This window comes from Manis javanica, chromosome 2, assembly GCF_040802235.1.
Source record: "Manis javanica isolate MJ-LG chromosome 2, MJ_LKY, whole genome shotgun sequence".
NCBI lineage: Eukaryota > Metazoa > Chordata > Mammalia > Pholidota > Manidae > Manis > Manis javanica.
Genome location: NC_133157.1, coordinates 16,745,372 through 16,764,025, shown reverse-complemented (window position 1 = coordinate 16,764,025; position 18,654 = coordinate 16,745,372). Strand labels below are relative to the sequence as shown.

Below are 18,654 nucleotides of genomic sequence, written 5' to 3'. Positions count from 1 at the left end.
TACACCTTAAACTCACACAAAGTTATCTATCAATTGTATATCAATAAAGCTGGAAAAATGATCACAAACACCCAGCTAGTAAGAGGTGGATAGGATGTGAGCTCACGGGTGTCTGATAACATTCAGACACTTGGCTTTGCTGAATTGGGACAGGATGCTGTCTGTGGGCCTTTCTAACTCTGAGATTCTGTGGTTTCATGAGGATTTTCTCCCTTATCAGGCAATGGCAACATGTAGTTTAACCACCAATGGGACTGATGGACCTTCACACAAAGCCCCTTGTCAATTCCTCAGAAGCCATGAGTCTTCAGGTACAGATTGCGGACCATCTTTCACCCCCAATCCTCCTACTTCTGCCCAGCCCTGTCCCAATGGCTCACCAGTTTCTGGGTCACAGAGCTGCTCACAGGCATCTGTTGTCCTCTGTCCACAGAGGTCCCTCACCCACGGGGAGGTGGCGTTGATCTGGTAATACAGGGACAGCTTGGCCGGGTTTAACCAGTCAGAGATGTCCAGGTAGCTTCCTTCACTCACCACAAAGCTGCTCCCTGTAGGCAAACAGAAAGAAAGACAGCTACTTTCTCTCCAATTGTAGGGTACAGATGTGACTCACTGATGATGTTGCAGGCCAGAAACATGAACAGGTGCATAAAAGCCATCAACTGACCCCAGTCCCCTGTCTTCACTTGTCTATCCACATTTACAGGGCATTTGTCATGTGTCAGTCATGGTATCAGCAGCCAGCAGAGACAGCAGGAAATCAGACACAAGAGATAGGTTAGCCTAGGGGTTCAGAGGCCCTTAAGCCTGAGAGCAAGTTGGGCTCAAATCCTGGACCTGCCCTTATCAGCCATTGACTTTGGACAAGTCCCTCAATTTCTCTGGCCCCCAATTACATCATCTATAAATAGGAATATCAATGGAACCTACCTCACTGTTGTGAAAATGAAATGAATGAATGCAGAAAAAGTGCTTAGCCAGTGCATGATTTTTCCTATTAGTGAATGATTAAGTAATACAATATAAAAGAAAAAAATAGCTGATGTCGCTGTCACCCAGGCATCTGCCCAGAACAGGGTAATTCCCACAGGGGCCCGATTGGATGGGTTCTATCAGTGGGAGAAACTGCCTGAGTATGAGAAGTAGCATCCTGGCCTAACTCATTTTTTTGTTTTTGTTTTTGTTTTACTTCTATTAGAGGGAGATTCAAAGAAATCTCTAGCGCTGCTAAGGAAAAAAGCATCACTTGTACATTGGAAAATGCCATAATGTTGGGAATCAGTAGGGGGAGATGGCATCTGGGGTGAATGAGGCCCTGCAGCTTCTATCAAAATGGAGCAGCTGCGACCCAGCTGTAGCCAGCTCTGCCCAGTGGGTCTAGAGGCCAGTGGTGTAAGTACTTCAGGAGAAGCTGGAAATTCAGAATTTGACTGTAATCAACCAATTTGGAAATCATGGCTTAAATTTGTTCTTGAAAGCTTGTGTAGGCCAAACAAAAGACCCAAGCTTTGCAATCTATGCTCTAAAACCCTCTTCTTTACACACATACATACACACCCCTACATACATACATACATGGATTACATATGTAAACATACACATATTTTGGGGGGACAAGAAACGGAAGTCCATCAGGGTGGGGACATACGGATGTAAATTGTTAGGGCACAGAAGTAACAATATAGCCAAGGTAAAATTGCACAGGGGAAAGAAAAAAGGAATTTAAATAGGGTCACGCTCCGCAAAGCTGGACTCGGCAAGTGGTTCTAGATTTATGGAAGATCTAGAGATCTCAGTAGCAGGAGATCTTAAATTACCTCAGAATGAACATGACTTGACCTCTCCACATTTGCTCTTCTCTATTTTACTATCAACCAACAAAATCTTTCTATGTATGCAGTTTACATTTTCCAAGAGAGACTCAGTTAATAGGCATCACATGGGTTTGATGGCAACTCTCTGCCAGGTCCCATCGGACGTGCTGGCTGCCCAGTGGCTGGACTCCTCTTGGCTCTGGTGTCCAGCTCTGATCTAAGGGGCCATGGCCAGGGACACAGGACCCCATCAGTCTTATGGGGCTGCTCTGGGAGGTCTAAGATTCCCTGAAAAGGGTAAGGGCATAAGCAGGCAATATTCTCTAACTCACACAAATGTTATGATTTATGTCATCTTATAGAACGAGTTCCTAAGTTAAAGCACAGTGGACAATGTAATTTTGGGGGAGGACGAAAGAAGAGTCTGTATGAAAAGCACATGGGGTAGATAGCATCAGGCTTCAGGCTGAGAGATAAGGAAATGACCACATTTGAAGTTGGCCTTAAAATCCTTGGCAGCTAAAGCCAAAGAGAAGTCTGATGGATTCCATATTTCAAATTTCTGGCAAAGGAAGATATGTAAATCTATCTGCAAAGCCATATTTCCCCCTCTGGAACTAAGCCCGAGCAGAAACACATCACGTGGGTTCTTGTGCCAGGCACCGAGCACCAGTTATCAACTACAGATTTTTCTTTTAAAAAGCACAGTCATGCTGTTTAAAAGGATAAATCTTGTATTTATTCTCACTAAAGACTGAGGGATAGATATTGAATTGTGTCCCAGGGCTGAGTTTGGCTAATTCCACTCCTTTAAGAAAGCTGCACAGTGCAGTGATAAAGAGAACAGAGTCAGCAAGACACATATTCTTATTCTGATCTTCACTCTGCTGCTTACGAGTTCTGTAAACATGGACAAGAAAACACATCCTCGATCATCTCTTTTGAAAAATGTGGATACAGATTGCTCCTTCAAAGAGTTAATATAAAAATTAAATAAGGCAATGGATTGTCTTAAGTCAGGTTCACCAGAAATCAGACTCAAAGGCAGAGACAGGCATGCAGGAGGTTTTTTGGGGTGTTGGTGTTCTCTTTGAGGGGTTGAGCAAAGTGGGCTTGGGCAAAGGGGGAAGCGGACTCGCTCTGCAGTTGCAGGAAAGCCGTCAGCAGGTGCCATAAGAAGCTCTGGAGCTGTTGGTCCTTCAGAGTTGCCCCACATCAAGACAAGGGTGTCTAGTCTTTTTACCCTGCATTAACTGGTCATGGGCTGTGGGCTCTCCCCACGGAAGGGACCGTACATTTTGGGTGAAGTAGTCCTTTTCAGTGGAAGACATTTCTCCAAGACAAGACTCAGAGACAGTAGTCAACCACCAACATTCCTGGCAGCTGGGGAATGAGTACCTACATTCTAGTGAGAAATCAGGATGCGGCATTACCATGTCCACTATAGTATGTGAGGTCCCTGGCACACTGTGAAATCTCAACTAACAGGACTTATTTTGATTACTATTCAGATTTCTTATAAACATGGATGCTCTGAATGCAATACTGGTTAACAGACTATCTTTCAAACATAAGTCTCATTGGAAAGGACTGGCTCAAAGGAAGGTTATCCTCAATGTCTTAAAAAAGATACCATTGTAAGGTATGCTGCTGGTACAATGGCAGAAGGGATCTGCTGTCTTCTGAATGCCCTGTCTGTTCCGGCCCCCGGGTCGAATGTGTGATAACACCCTGCTTACTTAACCCTTGCAAGCACCTTGGAGGATACGCACTTCCCCCATTTTACAAAAAGACAACATGAGGTTCAGAGGGAAACTCATTTAGCCAAGTTTACACAATTAGGAAGTAGCCAAAGTGGAAACTGAACCCAGGTTTTCCAGCATGCAATGCTGGGACCTGCCCCTTGTTCCAGGCTGTCTTGGAAATCGGGGCTTGGGTTGACAGCAGGCAGAGCCGGTCGCTCCACACCTCTGGTAGTCAGTCCTTCATTCCCCTTCAGTGTGTGTCCGTGGTATTGGAGACCTTTTGTTTTCTCTGATAGACTGTGAGTTCATACAGGGAGGAGGTCGTGACTCATCCATTAGTCCTTATCAATCCAGCTCTCAGTCAAATGCCTGGCACTTGCTAGGGGCTTTGTGAATGTCTGTTAATGAGTTAATGGCATCAACATTCCAGGCTTGACTCGAGGGAAGTTCAGCCCACTTTGCCATAGGATGATGAAGCAGGAATGCTTCCACATCAATCTCTACTTATGTTTTCTTTTATTCTGGGAGAGCCAGAATATATGATGATCCCTGCAGAGGCGCCCCAGTTCCAAACTAAAACTTGAACTCCACTCTCATGGCTCCTGAGTTCTCCTTCACCCTATGGGTGTGTGATGTGGATCATTAACATAGAGATGCTAGAGGGACTCCGTGTGAAGGGACAAGGACATGTGGCAGGGAGATGCCACCTCAGAGAGTGAAGAGAAGTAACCATGCAAAATGGAATCAGCAAGACTTTATCCCAGTATTCATTTAGACAACATTTATTAAACCCCTTCTTGTGTAACAAATAGACACACAAAATGAGAAGAGACATGAGACAGTTATAGACTTTGAAGGTCCAATGTGAGCACAGATAGATCCAGGGCAATCTAGGTTTGTAAGAGGTGCCTGAAAGAGATGGGCATTGTCCTTGGATACGAAAGGAAGAAAAAAGAGGGTTTAGAGAGGAATTATTGAAGAGTTGGCTTTTAAGCTAGACCTTGACTAATGCAAAAGAGAACAAGGCACCAGGCAGAAGTTGAAGTGGCATTTGCCCCCGGAGGCTCCCCTTCAGACCTAGCTCATATTCCTCTTAATCTTTTTAATTCTTACGAGATCCCATAGGAAAGGAATAGAAATGCATTATTCCATGTGTCTATCTCTATTTGTCCGAAGGACCCTTGTTATATTTTCTCGGTTTTGGATCAAAAGTACCCGCCCCCCCCTATTTCTGGATGTTCTGAATTTCCTCCTTGTGTTCAAATCAGTCTCCCCAGACAGCAGTGGCTTTAAAATGAATCTTTGCCAAAATCTCAACTTCAAAATGTCATGTTCCCTTATTTTTTTAAATATACATATACATATATATGTATATATATGTGTGTGTGTGTGTGTGTGTGTGTGTGTGTGTGTGTGTGTGTGTGTGTGTGTTTTTCTCCCACCAGCTTGTGGGGATATACATCATCTAATTAGCCAAATGGATTTTCGGTTCAGCCCAGTCGTTTCCTTATCTAGCATCTGAAGCTCAGCATTGCTCAGGGGACTGCACGGGCACAGAGGTCCTCATTAACTCTGATCTTCAATTACCTTGATTATAAGCCTGCTTCCATAATTGTGCAGCATAGATCAGGGGTGAGCTGTGGAGCTCAGGCCACTCTAGAGTGGTCTCTGAAAAGCCAGAGGCATACCAGCCCCTAAAGAAATAGAAAGCTACAGATGAGAACTAAAAATACCACGGAAGGAGGTATTACCAGACAAAATGGCCTGGAGAGTTAGACGGCTGCTGCAAAGCCCTTTCATTATACCTCCAGTCGTGAGACAGACCTCTAGGAACCGTGGACTGAAGATTTCAAAAGAAGGCTCTGGTCACAGTGCTGAGTGGGGGAGCAATGAAAGACTGTGTGGCTGAAAGAGGGTCTTCATAAACAAAGCTCAGGGGAATGTTTTAGCCAAAAATATTCAGCTCTCTTTTTTCCTCTCTCTTTGGGTGTGAAATAATTAAAGGTTTCCCTCCTTCTGTTACATCATGTACATTCATGATGTCCCAGCTCTTGGGCCTGGGGGAAATGTCTTTCTGGCGCACAGGATGAGAAACCATCAGTTGATGTGAAGCATACACAAGGAGCTTATCTATCATCAGCCCAAGAGGCCCAAGCAGAACGCACCCACTCCTAACCCTCTGCCCCATCCACAGAGCCCCCCCATCAGGCTTGAATACAGGTCACTCGCTGCCCCTGACTGAGAGCCACTTGAGGAGTGAGCGACCCAATGGCAAACGTGAGGCTGAAAACGACAGTCCGGGGGCTTGTGAAGCGGGAGCTCTCAGTCTCTGAAGGCAGCAATTCTGTAGGGTCACAGGGGCGGGGGTGGGGGGTGGTTTCTCCTACAACTGTCTCCGAGACAGTGATCAGCCCCCTGTCTCTGTGCTTTCGCCTCCTGATCTCCTCCTTCCAGCTCTTTTCCTCTGCCATTTTCTTGTCTTTTTCCTGGATCAGTTTCAGCCTATGCCTCTGTGCTGTCTCTACCTGTTAGGGGCTGATGTGCTGAACTCACGTTGAAGTACTAGCTCCCCACACCTCAGAATGAGAGTGTATTTGAAGACGTGGTCCTTGAAGATGCCATTATGGTGAAATGAAGTCATCAGGGCGGGCCTGGTCCAACAGGATGGGTGTTTATAAGCAGAGGAGGTGAGGACGCAGACGCATGCGCAGGGAGGACCGCAAGAAGACCCAGGGAGAAGTGGGCCGTCGACAAACCAAGGAGAGAGGCCCCGGAAGAAACCAACGCTGCCCACACCTTGATCTTGGATTTCAGCCCCCAGAACTGTGACACAATAAATTTCTTTTGTTGAAGCCTCCCAGTCTGTGGCACTTTGTTATGGCAGCCCTAGCAAACCAATACACTACCTCTGTCTTCCTTGACACCAGTTACCTCTGCCATCTGCTCCATTTAGTAACTTTTATTTTGTGTCACAGATCCACCTGGACCACGTCTCAGAATAAAGTTCTCAACTGTATAAAACATAATGCATAATATCACAAAGAAAACTGGTAAGTGACATTCAGTTCTCTCCATGGACCCCTTGGGAGGTTGTGGAGCCCAAAATAAAAACCCTGGTCTAAGCTAAGCTATTTCATCCATTCCACAGATGCCCAGTCTGCTGCCTGCCCTGGTTCCAAACACGTCCAACATCCCTGATGGACAGAGGGACTGGCAGGAAGATTATAATGAATATGCAACCTTGATAAAGTATGTGAATAATGTGCAAATGGCGAAGAGAAGAAGAAAACTAAGAAACCACTGAGAAGTTCCAATGGTTATTTTAAAGAAAAACAATCTTTCTTTTTGTTCATTATACAAAAATACTCTTTTTTAAAGTTCTGAAGAAGATAGAAACTTGGTTAAGATTGCAATCTTCTTGGAACCATTATGAACAGATCAGAACTTTATGATACTAAGTTGCATATTTAATTTTAAAGGGTGTTGCAAATCTTTGAGCTTCTTTAGTCCAGGGTTCTCAACTCTTTTGTTTTCATTATCACCTGCTAAGGAAACTTTTTAGACATTTTTTTCACTAATCACTCCCTACCCTTGAAATTAGAATACCATAGCTATATTGCATATCTCTACGTACTATGCTTTTGACATACATGAGAAGAGTAAGATTACTTGTACCCTCTCAACCCAAGAATCGACTTTCATATCTTTGGAAGTATTACCGTCCTCATTGAGAATGGATGTTCTAATTAGAGATAAACTGAGGATTAAGGCAAGGAAGGGATGTGCCCAAGATTCCCACTGGGATTGGCAAAGTATCTTCAACTAGAACCTGGCTGCTTCATAACTCCCAGTCTCTTAGCGCCACGAGCAGGGCACAGTCAGAGAAGTGAACTGACTCTCCCAAGGCAACTACGGTAGAATGTGCTAAGGGTCCAGAACCCAAGGGCTGTGACTGCTGGCTCAGGGTTTGTCCCAGCACTTCATCCTGACAATCAAGAACCGATCCTGTTGAGCCATATGTTTTCACAAGGCTCTCACTGGGAGGGTAAAACGGCAATAACCTTGAGAGATCCATGCCATGGAAGAACTCATTATTAAATATCCCTAAAAAGGAAGCATGGAGATGGACAGCCCACCAGTGTTTTGAGTGTTCTATGTTAGAAAAATATTTATTTCCAATTAGAGCTGTATCAAAGCTTGGCTTCCTCTCCCCCAAGTGGAGGTTTCCTTGAAGTGCCAGACGCACATTTGCTCCAGGCAATTGTTGTGTTTCTACAGTTTTCTGTCTTCCCCACCTCAAATGGTGATCAAAGCTGGCTGAAACAGATTGCCATAAAATTCCACATGCCTTTATGCATCCCTGGTCTTGCTTCAAAGTTGAGTTAGGGGTGTTTGAACAAAAGGGGTTTGAAGTATTGAAATGTCAAAAAAAATTATTTTTTCTCCCCAGAGATATAACAATTTGGTACCAAGCTAGGCAGCAGGGAAAAGAACAAAGTCATGAAATGCTTCATGCTTTTCTTTGAGTTATTTAATTTTTTCAGGAAGAACTGTGATTAAAGTTTGAAGGCAGCTATTTATATTATTTTTTAATAAAATATCATTGATATACAATTTTATGAAGGTTTAGCTATTTACTTTTAATTTAAAAATTCATTTGTTTCTTTTTTCTTTTTTTTTAACTTCTTTATGTGTGCATTAGAAATTTTTGCATCAAATCCAATGTCAATGTTGGATTTCTTTTTGATCTAAGATCAGTGCTTCTTGAATAAACATGGTGGACAGTTGCTTCCAAAACTCAAAGGTCCGTTAGCTCTGACTTGTATCAGTAGGCACCCCATATCCATGGGGAAATATATTCAAAGACTATCAGCAAAGGCCTGAAACCACAGATGGTACCCAACCTCACATAGCCTACGTTTTTTTCCTATACATGCATACCTATGATAAAGTTTAATTTATAAATTAGGCATAGTAGATGATCAACAATAACTAATAACAAAATAGGACAATCATAAGACACGATAGTAAAAGTTGTGTAACTGTGGGTCTTTCTCTCAAAATATCTTATACCATTTTCACCCTTCTGACAATGATGATGATGTGAGATGATGAAATGCCTACATGATGAGATGAAGTAGGTGAATGACAGACACTGTGATGTAGTGTGAGGCTGTTACTGACCTTCTCACACACAGTACACGACAGGGAGGATCACCTGCATCCAGACTGTGGCTGACCACAGGTAATGAAACCGCAGGGAAGGGGGAACTGCTACACTGAAAATCTTTCCCCTCTCTCTCAGCTGCCCAAGTGGGACATAAACTGAGAAGGGGGACAAAGGGATGGACTACAGAGACAAACAGCATGGATTAGACCCGAGCCTAGCTCCTGGGTAGCTGTGTAACCCTGGAACAAATCCATCTTGGTAAGCCTCCTTCAATTCCTTATCTGTACAATGGGAATACTTCACAGAGATTCTATGACTGTTAAATAGAAATCCATTTAAATTGCCTAAGTCCAGGACTGTGCCTGGCTAGGGCCTCTGTGTTATACTATTCCAGGGCACAAAATTTACAGAGCAAACAATGCATTCTATATATAACTGTACATCTATTCATAGATATCATAGATAATTTTGTGTATTTCTTATGTGTATATACAATTGGGCAATTGTGTGTTTATGTATATATGCATACATGTGTGTACATACACATAAGCATAGATAATTCTATGAATAACTGTATCCTATGTGGATGGTGCTCCCTGGTGTACAACATGGTAGTCCTGCCTGGGACACAGACAATAGAAGCCTCCCTCCCACGCACCCAGGTGTGCCCATCCCTGCTCTCCTGACTCCTGGCTTATCCCAGCATCTCCATCTCCCCTGACTTTCACTATATCCTGGGTGAGTTGAATAGGGCAGGAATGAGGGATACTACTTAAAAAGATGTGTTGCAGGAGTGAGCTAACATTGTAGAAGCCCTAGAAGAATGCCTGGCACATATTAGGTCCAATAAGTTCATAACAAAAATACATATTATGTGGCTAAGACATGGCTGGTTGACTGAATTAACAAATGAATGTGTGTGCCATGTGACCTTCAGCTCCACTGGCTTAACTATGTCCCCTGTCTCATTGCCCCTTCTATGGGTCCACCCTTTTCTATGAAATATGCTTCTGTTTGCCTTTCCTGAGGAATGTGCACAAATGCCAGGGGTTGTTTGGCAAAGACAGCTCACAACTGTGAGCACTAAGAATAAACCATATTAGCAATTCCTCCCAGATCAGTTTCATCACTGCACTGTGGGTTCAATGCCAACCGACCAAATTAGGCCCAGGAACCTGCCTGCTTTGTGTCTCTCACTGTCAACGTCTGGGTCTCCAGCCTTCTATTCTCTTCTCTTTTGTCTACAGATGATTCACTGGGCAAAGCACAGACCTTGGGACTGGTAAACCTGGATTCAAAAAGTGCCCTTACCACTTATTATTTGAATGACCTTGAGAAGTGCTTACTATCTCTTTTCTCAGCTTCCTTGTCTAAAAGAGGATGAACCATACCCACTGTGCAGCATTTGCATATTGGATGTGACTGTGTGCATTTACTGGATGTACAAAGCAAATAGAGATTTTTACTACTGCCACTACTATTAATGTTACTGCTCCTAGAAATAACTCTGGAGGGAAGGTGTGACTTTTATCCCCATTTTACAGGCAAGGAAACTGAAGCTGAAGGTGCTTAATGGTATATGTCTTAGTTTGCACAGCTAGGAAGTTGGTGATTCCACATTAGAACTCAGTCTGCCTGTCTCTGAGTCTAGAGCTCTATCTGTGACACCAGCCGGCATCTCATTCCTTTCACTTCAGGGAAATCCTATCCACGCTACTAAGATTTATGTGTGTATGTGTGTGTATGGCTTCTGTCAATATTTGTCTCTGGTTATTTCTCTAAGTACTAAGTATTATTTCTCTAAGTACTAAGCTTCTCAGGGTGGTGGCTGAAACATAAATCAGGCCATGTTGAGCATGTGTGTGTGAGAGTGAGAGAGAAATGGCAGGGGAAAGGTGACACAATATTGTAATTCAATACTTAATATCTCCAAAGACATGCCATACATCCTCATGACATTCCCAGAAGATATTTTCTGGAAACTGGACAATAATTCAAATTAATGCTAAGCCTAAATCTAATTGTTTTATGATGCTACAAAGGACTACATGGGGCAAAGCTTCCAAAAATCAGAGGCTTCAACAGTTATGTTGATGGAGCAGATTTCACTGTCTGGCACAGATGAGAACAGTTGCCTAAATATATAGTACTGGTATGTAGAGCAACATAATAAAGAAGAAACACAGTTGAGCTGCCCTGTAGCATTCACAGCATTCAGCCCTTAACCAGCCAATCCCTACTATGGACTCTGGGGAAGGTAAGGAGAGAAAAATTTTTTATCTGAAGGCCAAATGAAGGTCTCCAAGCTCAAACAGGATACAGGATTGCTGAGATCCACATTTCTGGTCTACGATGCATGAAGGACAAATTATTTCATTCTGTCCCAGAGGGAGTTGGTGGGGCTTAAGGGAGCCAGGCTTGGGAGCCAGAGAGGACTGGTTGGAACCCTAGCCCTGCCACTTGCCAGCTGATGGACTGTATAACCTTTATGAAGCTTGGGGGGTCCTCTTCTATAAGATGGGGACAATGATTCCTATGCAGTTATTCTTTCTATAAAATGGGGGCAATTCATAAATCACTGTGCGTAAGGGCACCTTGAGCTGTCCATTGAGGAGGGAAGCAGGTTGGCCACAGATCTGAAAGAAAGAAATAGCAATTGGGGTGGTGTGGTGTGGTGTGTGTGTGTGTGTGTGTGTGTGTGTGTGTGTGTGTGTGTGTGTGTGTGTGTGTGTGTATGTGTGTGTGTGTGTGTGTGTGTGTGTACGTGCTTGTTTGTGTGTGCACTTGTTTGTGTAGGCACAGCACAAGTTCTGGAAGGACATACACCAGAAGAGTCATCAAAAGCCTAGGACGAGGATCAGGAAAGACGGCCTAGGAAATAATTACTTCGTTCACTCCTGTGCTGCTTTTATAAAAAGAGTATTGTTGCCATTCTCACTCTACTGCCAGCACTGCTGGTGATCTACCAGCCACTGCAGAGGCTTGCAGAGGACTGACGGGTAGGATATTTACAAAGGCACAGTACCGAGTCAAACACAGTAGGCGACCACGTGGGCTTGCCATTTCTGTCTTTGTCCTATAAGCTAAGGAACACCCTCTTCCTCCCTTGGGGTAGGAGGGGCACTGGGGGAAGAAAGGCAGCAGCGGACTACATGGTGCCACTCCTTCCTCCCACGCATGTCCTTCCCAGTCACCGTTTGCCTCTGCTCAGGTTGTGCCCGAATCCTGGAGCATCCTCGTCGCACCTGCCCTCCCAGGCCTGGACAAAGGCAAAGTCTCCCTCCCTACTCTCCCCGATCCATCCCTCTCACCTGGGAGACGCCTGTCCTTCAGCCCCCAAGGGCCTGGCATGTGAACCTCTCTCCTTACAGCAGCGTCACGACTGACACGTTGGGGTTCAGCCCATGCCTACCGAGTCCCCCCCATGTGGCAGGGTCTGGGGCATGCTGATGTTCTACCTACCTCACAAGACAGTGAGCTTTCTGAGACAATCCACATCTAACTCATCTTCAGATCACTGTTTCTCAGCACAGTGTTTGGCACTTCACAGGTAATCAGGAAATATTCTGAGTGGATGGATGGATGACGTGACAAGTGGTGCTTTCAGCCACTTGGAAAATCCTGCCTTACATGTTACCAAGTGGAAATGAAAGAAGTAAACCACCGATTTCTCTCCCTACACTCTTCCATGGTGCTTCAAATTCACCTGAAACTCACTCTTGAGCTTTAGCAATGGGCAATTTTTTCTTAGTGTTCAAGACACTGCACAACACCTTTACATCCAATAACTCACTTGATCCTCACAGCAAGAGATATTAGAGGTTATGGAATCAGACAGATATTGTTCAGCAGCTGGATGAGCTTGGAGAAATGTTATTACCCTAGTTGGGACCAGTGTTCTTATTTGAAAAAAAAAATGAGGAAAATAACAGTAACTACCTTCAGAGTTATTGCCAGGAAGATGTAGGTTCATGGCCGTACAAATTTTTAGAGTGGTTGGCATTCAATCATACTCTATTCTGTGTATATGCATATATGCTTTATGGACTTATTATCATCCCAGGTCACAAATGAAGATGTGGAAGGGGGTAAAGAAGTTTTGTGCCTGTGATGATATGATTGCAAACCTGAAACTAGATGCAAGGTGTCCAGACTCCAGGTATTGTGCTTCATCTACTGTGACTTGACTTCTCAGCAGGGCAGTTATTGTGTTTAAGTCTTAATGCATTTATCTGTACAGTCAACAAATGTTTGTTGTGCACCATATATACGCCAGGCCTGGTAGAACTGTGTGTTCAGCAAGGAACAAAAAAGACACAGCACTATTGCACCTGACCACAGAGAGCACACAATGTTGCAAAGGAGATGGGTATTACAAAGTCAATGCACACCAACACTTACATGACAACGAGTAAGGACGAAGACTGTGGGGGAGGAAACCGGCTGCTGGGAATACTCAGCAGTAGGATGTGTGTTTTGGGTAGAGAAGGGAGGATGATGTTTATCAGTGAAATAATGTTCCTACCAAAGAAAGTAAGCTATGTGACATTTCTGAGACAGAAAATTGGTTGGGTCTGTTCTCAGTTGGAACTAACAGTATAGCAAATGACACCCGCTAAACCAGGGGATACGAGGACATTTGGTGTATATTTATACCTATGCTTTCAAACTTAACTGTCCTTTCTGGCGTGCTAAGTATCTGAAAGAGCACAGAATGAAAGTCCATCATATAGCTTCACCATTTACACAACAGGAATGGGCATTAGCAGAAGCTACATGGAAGACTAAACATAAACTAACAGAATTTCACTTTTGCAAAGAACTAGTCAATTTTCTCTATTTTTTGGTTGTTAAATTCATTTAGATGATGAGGTCCTTCTGTTTCCTTATAGGAAACGAGTCTGGTGCAATGTGTAAGAGCAGAAATATGGAGTCAGGTGGTCAGCATTCATGTTCTGACCCTATCACAACTAACCAAGTGATATGGATCCAGTTAAATGGGCCTTGGTTTCTCAGCTATAAAACTGTAGATAATAATCTCTTAGGAACGTGGGAGGTAACATATGTAAATTAAATGTGTGTCGTTTCAAATTACTTCTAATGTAAGTGAGGTAATATATATAAAGTACTTAAAACAATACCTGGCATATAATAAATGCTTAATAAGCATTAGCTATTCTTATACTATTTCTACCTATATATATTTGATTATCCTCTTGTGAAATACAAGGAAATGTTGCCTTGTTCAAATATAGTTCGGCAGAAACAAACACAAAAACCAAGACTCCTGCTTAAACAACACACTTAGGTTTGGATATAACAGTGTAAACAAATGTGACTCATTTCTATTTCCTTAATTGCCTGCTCTCCCTCTGGACCTCGGCCAGGAGTCAGTCTTCAGCCATGCCGTGGAAACATACATATCAGCTTGTGTATGGGCATAAACAAGAACACACAGCTCCTGTTACTTCTGAGGGCTGCAAAGAAACGACATTAAAAGTGAGTGATTTGAAACAACTGAAATTTAATTAAAAACAGAATTAAAAGTTGTTCCAAGCCTGGTGCTTCCGCCAGCAAGACTAAGAGGAAATTAGTAAGTGGTACTAATAGCTGGATCCAATTCACAAGCCTCTGTGAAGAGACAGGCAGAGGAAAGAAGATGCATCCTCTTTAGATGAAACAATTAAAGATCACTTCTGAGAAATAATCATGAACAGCATCCCAGGGCAAGAAGGAATATTATTGCTGGAGGGTTTCTTTTTGACTTTCTCATTTCCATTATGGGAACGTACCCTGAGATTCCCCAAGCAGCATCTTCTATGGCAACAGAGAAGGACACTGATTTTGAAACCCAGACTTAAATGTGTGGGAAGTGGGGCAAACCCCTTTAAAAAAATAATTTTCATCCCCTGCCTGAAACTGCGCTTTACCAATTCCTTTATTCCTTGAAATGTCAAATACTCAGGTTGCTTAGCACAATTCCAATTCCCTTCAAATATGGGCCTCAAATAATGAGCCATCAAGTGTCAGCTGGGCATCGGGGACTGGATGCCAGAATGATGAAATGAGCTGGTTTCTGGAGTGCCATCATGATGGAGTCAGAGCGGGCGGCGGGGCTGTGTCTAGGAAGGAGCAGAGAGGCAGGTGCAAGAGAGAAGAGGTCAGACGGTGCACGGTTCTCAGGGAAGCATGGAGACAAGCAGAGGAAAAGAAGCCAAACTATGTCAGGAACCAGGAAGAACTACAGGAAATGAGCTGAAGGGAATAAATGAGGGGGTGAGGGAGAAGTCATCAGAACTAGAATGCTGAAACCTAAGGAGTGTTGACTGGCCAGAAGTGGGTTGGCCCAGCTTAACTTAAACACATGAAGTTGGGGCAGACAGCAAAGCCCCTGAGCCAAGCACTGTTCCTCAGAGCTCTGCTCTGCTGAACATCAGCTTGCTTGCCCATGGAAAGGCGAGGCGGATGCCTATCCCAACAGATGACCCGGTTTCTGCTCACCTCTGCAACCCTGCCTCACCCTGTCCCCCCAAACCATGCAGATCAGTTCCGTGCTTCTCTGTCACTCAAGCAGCTTTGAATTTGCTGTTTCCTCTGCCTGGAACACATTTTCTTCCCTTGCACCCTTCACGTCTCAGTTTAAATGCCACCTCCTCAGAGAGGTCTTCTCTCACCATCATATCTGAGCATGACCTCCCAACTCAATTCAATTTAACTATTTTACACCATTTTAATTATTTTTCACAGTAGCTCTCACTGACTTCTGCCACAGCATATTTCGTTATTTTGCTAATTTGCTTTGGTGTCCATCTCCTGCTGGGAATGCAAGCATTATGAAGGCAGGGGCCTTCATAATATCTTTTTCCGAACTGATAAGAAACTGGTTCAAGATACATAAAGAACATGGAGCCAATATTTGTTTAATGAGTGAATAAGTTCTATAAAGATTAAATAAGGCATGGTAGTAAAACACCTAGCATGCTGCCTGCCACATTAGAGGTGCATAATGACTTTTAGCTGATATTTTCATAATTATCTAACATTCCAATGATTTGGACTGATAGTGGAGGGCTCCATATGCCAGTCTGCTGTCGCCAGTCTGCTGTCCTCAGACTGTGGAGCATTTGATATGCCATAAATATGTGCTTGTTGTATAGACAGAATTACTGGGGGCATAAGGATGGAGAGGGGGTGGGATGGGGTGCTGATGAGGGCTGACACAGCAGGTGGGTCAGGGAGAGGGGCAAAGCTGTGCACAGCTCTATTTTGCACAAACCAGTGTTATCCAATTCTCAAACACATTCTTTGAGGTGGATGACAGATCTGTCCAAGCTCAATTGATTCTTAATGCTCAACTCAACCTGTTATTTCTCTAAGATCTAAGACCTTTGAGATCTACAATAATGAGAATAATCTTCATCTTCCATTCTGTCCCTAATGTAGCTTTGGAAACAATGCAGCTCATGATTCCTGGGCTGGAGATTTGTATTAAAAGGCCCACCTCATTGTCAGATCATATGACCTAATTTTGGAGTTCAAAATAAAATTGCAATAGGGATCATAATCACAGTGACAATATTAAGTGTGTCAGAGCGGTGTTTTCAAGTCGTTTTTTATGTCCTGAGCGGGGACTGGATCTAAATATCCTAGGCCCCAGTGCTCCATTGGATACCGTGACAAAATCTGGGGGCTAAAAAGGCAGAAAAGAGAATCTGCCTGAAAGTATTCTGTGGGTTAGGCAGGAGATAAGTAGACAGACAGGTACAATAGAGCATCGTCAGAACTGCAAGCAATATAAAACAGGGGACTCTGGGGGCACAGAGCAGGGGCCCTGCCTCCTCTGTAAAGTCAAGGTGGTCAGGTCTGGGCTGAATGTTGAAGCCCCAGAAGGTGGCAGATAGGTGAAGATGAGGGAAATGAGAATTTGGGCAAAAGCACAGGAGAATTTGTGAAGGAACAAAAAAGATCTGGACCTTCAGGAAACCACCATTCTGTTTTGCCGGAATGCAAACGAGGTGGGGAATGGCAAAGACAGGGCTGTAAATAGTTCACAGCTCTTACGTTCTACAGTTCAGAAAACTGGCAAGCTCGTACTTTGCAACAAGCCCACAGTGTACCCTCTCCTCTGTATCCACATGAGGTGGCAGAAGCTGCCATTTTTAATTGATTCCATATTTCAAACACCAGCTCCGATCCTTGGGCCCCCCCCTGGGTCTCCCTCCAGGCCTCTGCCTCCATGGCGGGTCCCACACCCAGGGTGCTGGTGCTGCACTGGAGCCTTTACCAGAAACAGGCGCCCTGGAGCCTTCACGCTCACGGGTCATGTCAGCCCCTGTGCAGGGGCTGGGGTTGGGGCTGGACCATGTTCTCCATCCTCAGCCCGGGCCCGAATACTTCAGGAGAGCAGCCTTCAGAGAAAGGGCAAATTAATTTTGCTCACAGGGCACTGTGACATCTCTTACTAGTAATCCTTACCCAGGAAGGATTTGTAAAAGCCCTAATATTGTGTATTCTTCGAAGTTGCTTGCCTTTCTTTTCCCACTTGTTTTCTACAAACATAACACAGGGGTGGGCATCTGACTCTTGATCTCACAGAGCAAAGCTGATGCACGAGCAGTATAATAGTGATAGTCCTTGAGTGTCCATACTTTGGGCCAGGCTCTTGCATTTCACAACCATTACATCTTTACAGTCCATCTGATGGAGGCGTATTAGTATCCCTGTGTTTCAGAAGATGAAGCTGCGCCATGGGAAAGGTGGAGTTCGGATGTGAACCCACGTACTGTGCCCTGGGTGTTCCATGCTTCCAATCACCACACTTCACAGTGTGGCGAAAGTGCTCTAATTCTGATGTCTGGGGTCACCAACTTCCCAGACACCCCAAGAGGTAAACACTGAGCTGTCTTTAACTCCTTCCCCATCTCTGCCCTCCTTGCCATTAGTTACTACATTTCCTTGGTTCTAGCTGTACGGGAACTCCCTTTTATTTATTCTCTCTTCCAATGCCTCATTCAGACATGATCAAAAAGACCAAATGTAATGGCCCCAGTAGGTTCCTTGCCTCGGTCCTCAGATCTGCCTTCTGCACTGTAGTCAGTCAATCTACAAATCTTGACTGAACACTGACTATGGACTAGAGATTTCAGAGGAACCAGACAGCTACACTCTTTGCCCTTAAAGGGCCTAAAGTATCATTCGCAGGGGCTACTGAGCATTGACTATATGCATCACACTTGCTAAGTGCTTCATATAGTCCTTCAACTGCCCTCGAGGTGGTTTACTGTTACCACCCCATTTCACAGATGAGCAGAGGCTTAATAACAAACAACTAGCTCCACGCTGCATAGCTAGGAAATCCCAGAGCCAGATATCAAGCCCAGGGAGTGTGATTCTACAGCCCAGACTTGAAACCAAATTAGACATCGAATAAGTAATTGTAAATGTGTTGAGTGCAAAAAAGAACAGTGGAGGACCATTTTGCAGGAACACTGAACTCAAACTAGGAGGATAATCATGCCAATCAAAACTAATATGACTGAGTGCTCCCTGCCTGTCAACCATTCTGCTAAATAGGTGACAGATACCATCTCACTTAATTTTCCTAGGAGGATGGTATTAGTATTACTGGGCCCATTATACGTGCCAGATGGGTCAAGTAACATTTGTAACATCAAATATCTATTAATTCATAGAGTCAGCCTTTGGACCCAGATGTGTCTGACTTTACAGCCTGAACTCTTAACTACCATCTTGCATTGTGGACCCCGACACCCCCTTGTTTAAAATCCTTCAGTGATTCCGTGATAAAAACCCAACACAGAGAGACCCTGCTCTTCCATCTGTTGCTGGCAGTCCCGCTCCCAGTCCTGGAGCCCCAGAGGGTCTGATGCTTTGTGCTCCAAAAGACCTTTGCTCAGCCTGCTCC

At 44.1% G+C, this 18,654-nt stretch overlaps 1 protein-coding gene across 8 annotated transcripts in view; it reads right to left on the bottom strand.

The window, feature by feature from the left end:
- Nucleotides 1-18,654, bottom strand: part of ASTN2 (astrotactin 2) — an 836,776-nt gene that overhangs the window by 482,107 nt on the left and 336,015 nt on the right. For all 8 annotated transcript variants that reach the window (XM_073225555.1, XM_073225566.1, XM_073225572.1 and 5 more), the window contains exon 7: nt 381-548. In XM_073225555.1, coding sequence (XP_073081656.1) covers nt 381-548 — 168 coding nt within the window. The remainder of the gene's footprint in view (nt 1-380; nt 549-18,654) is intronic.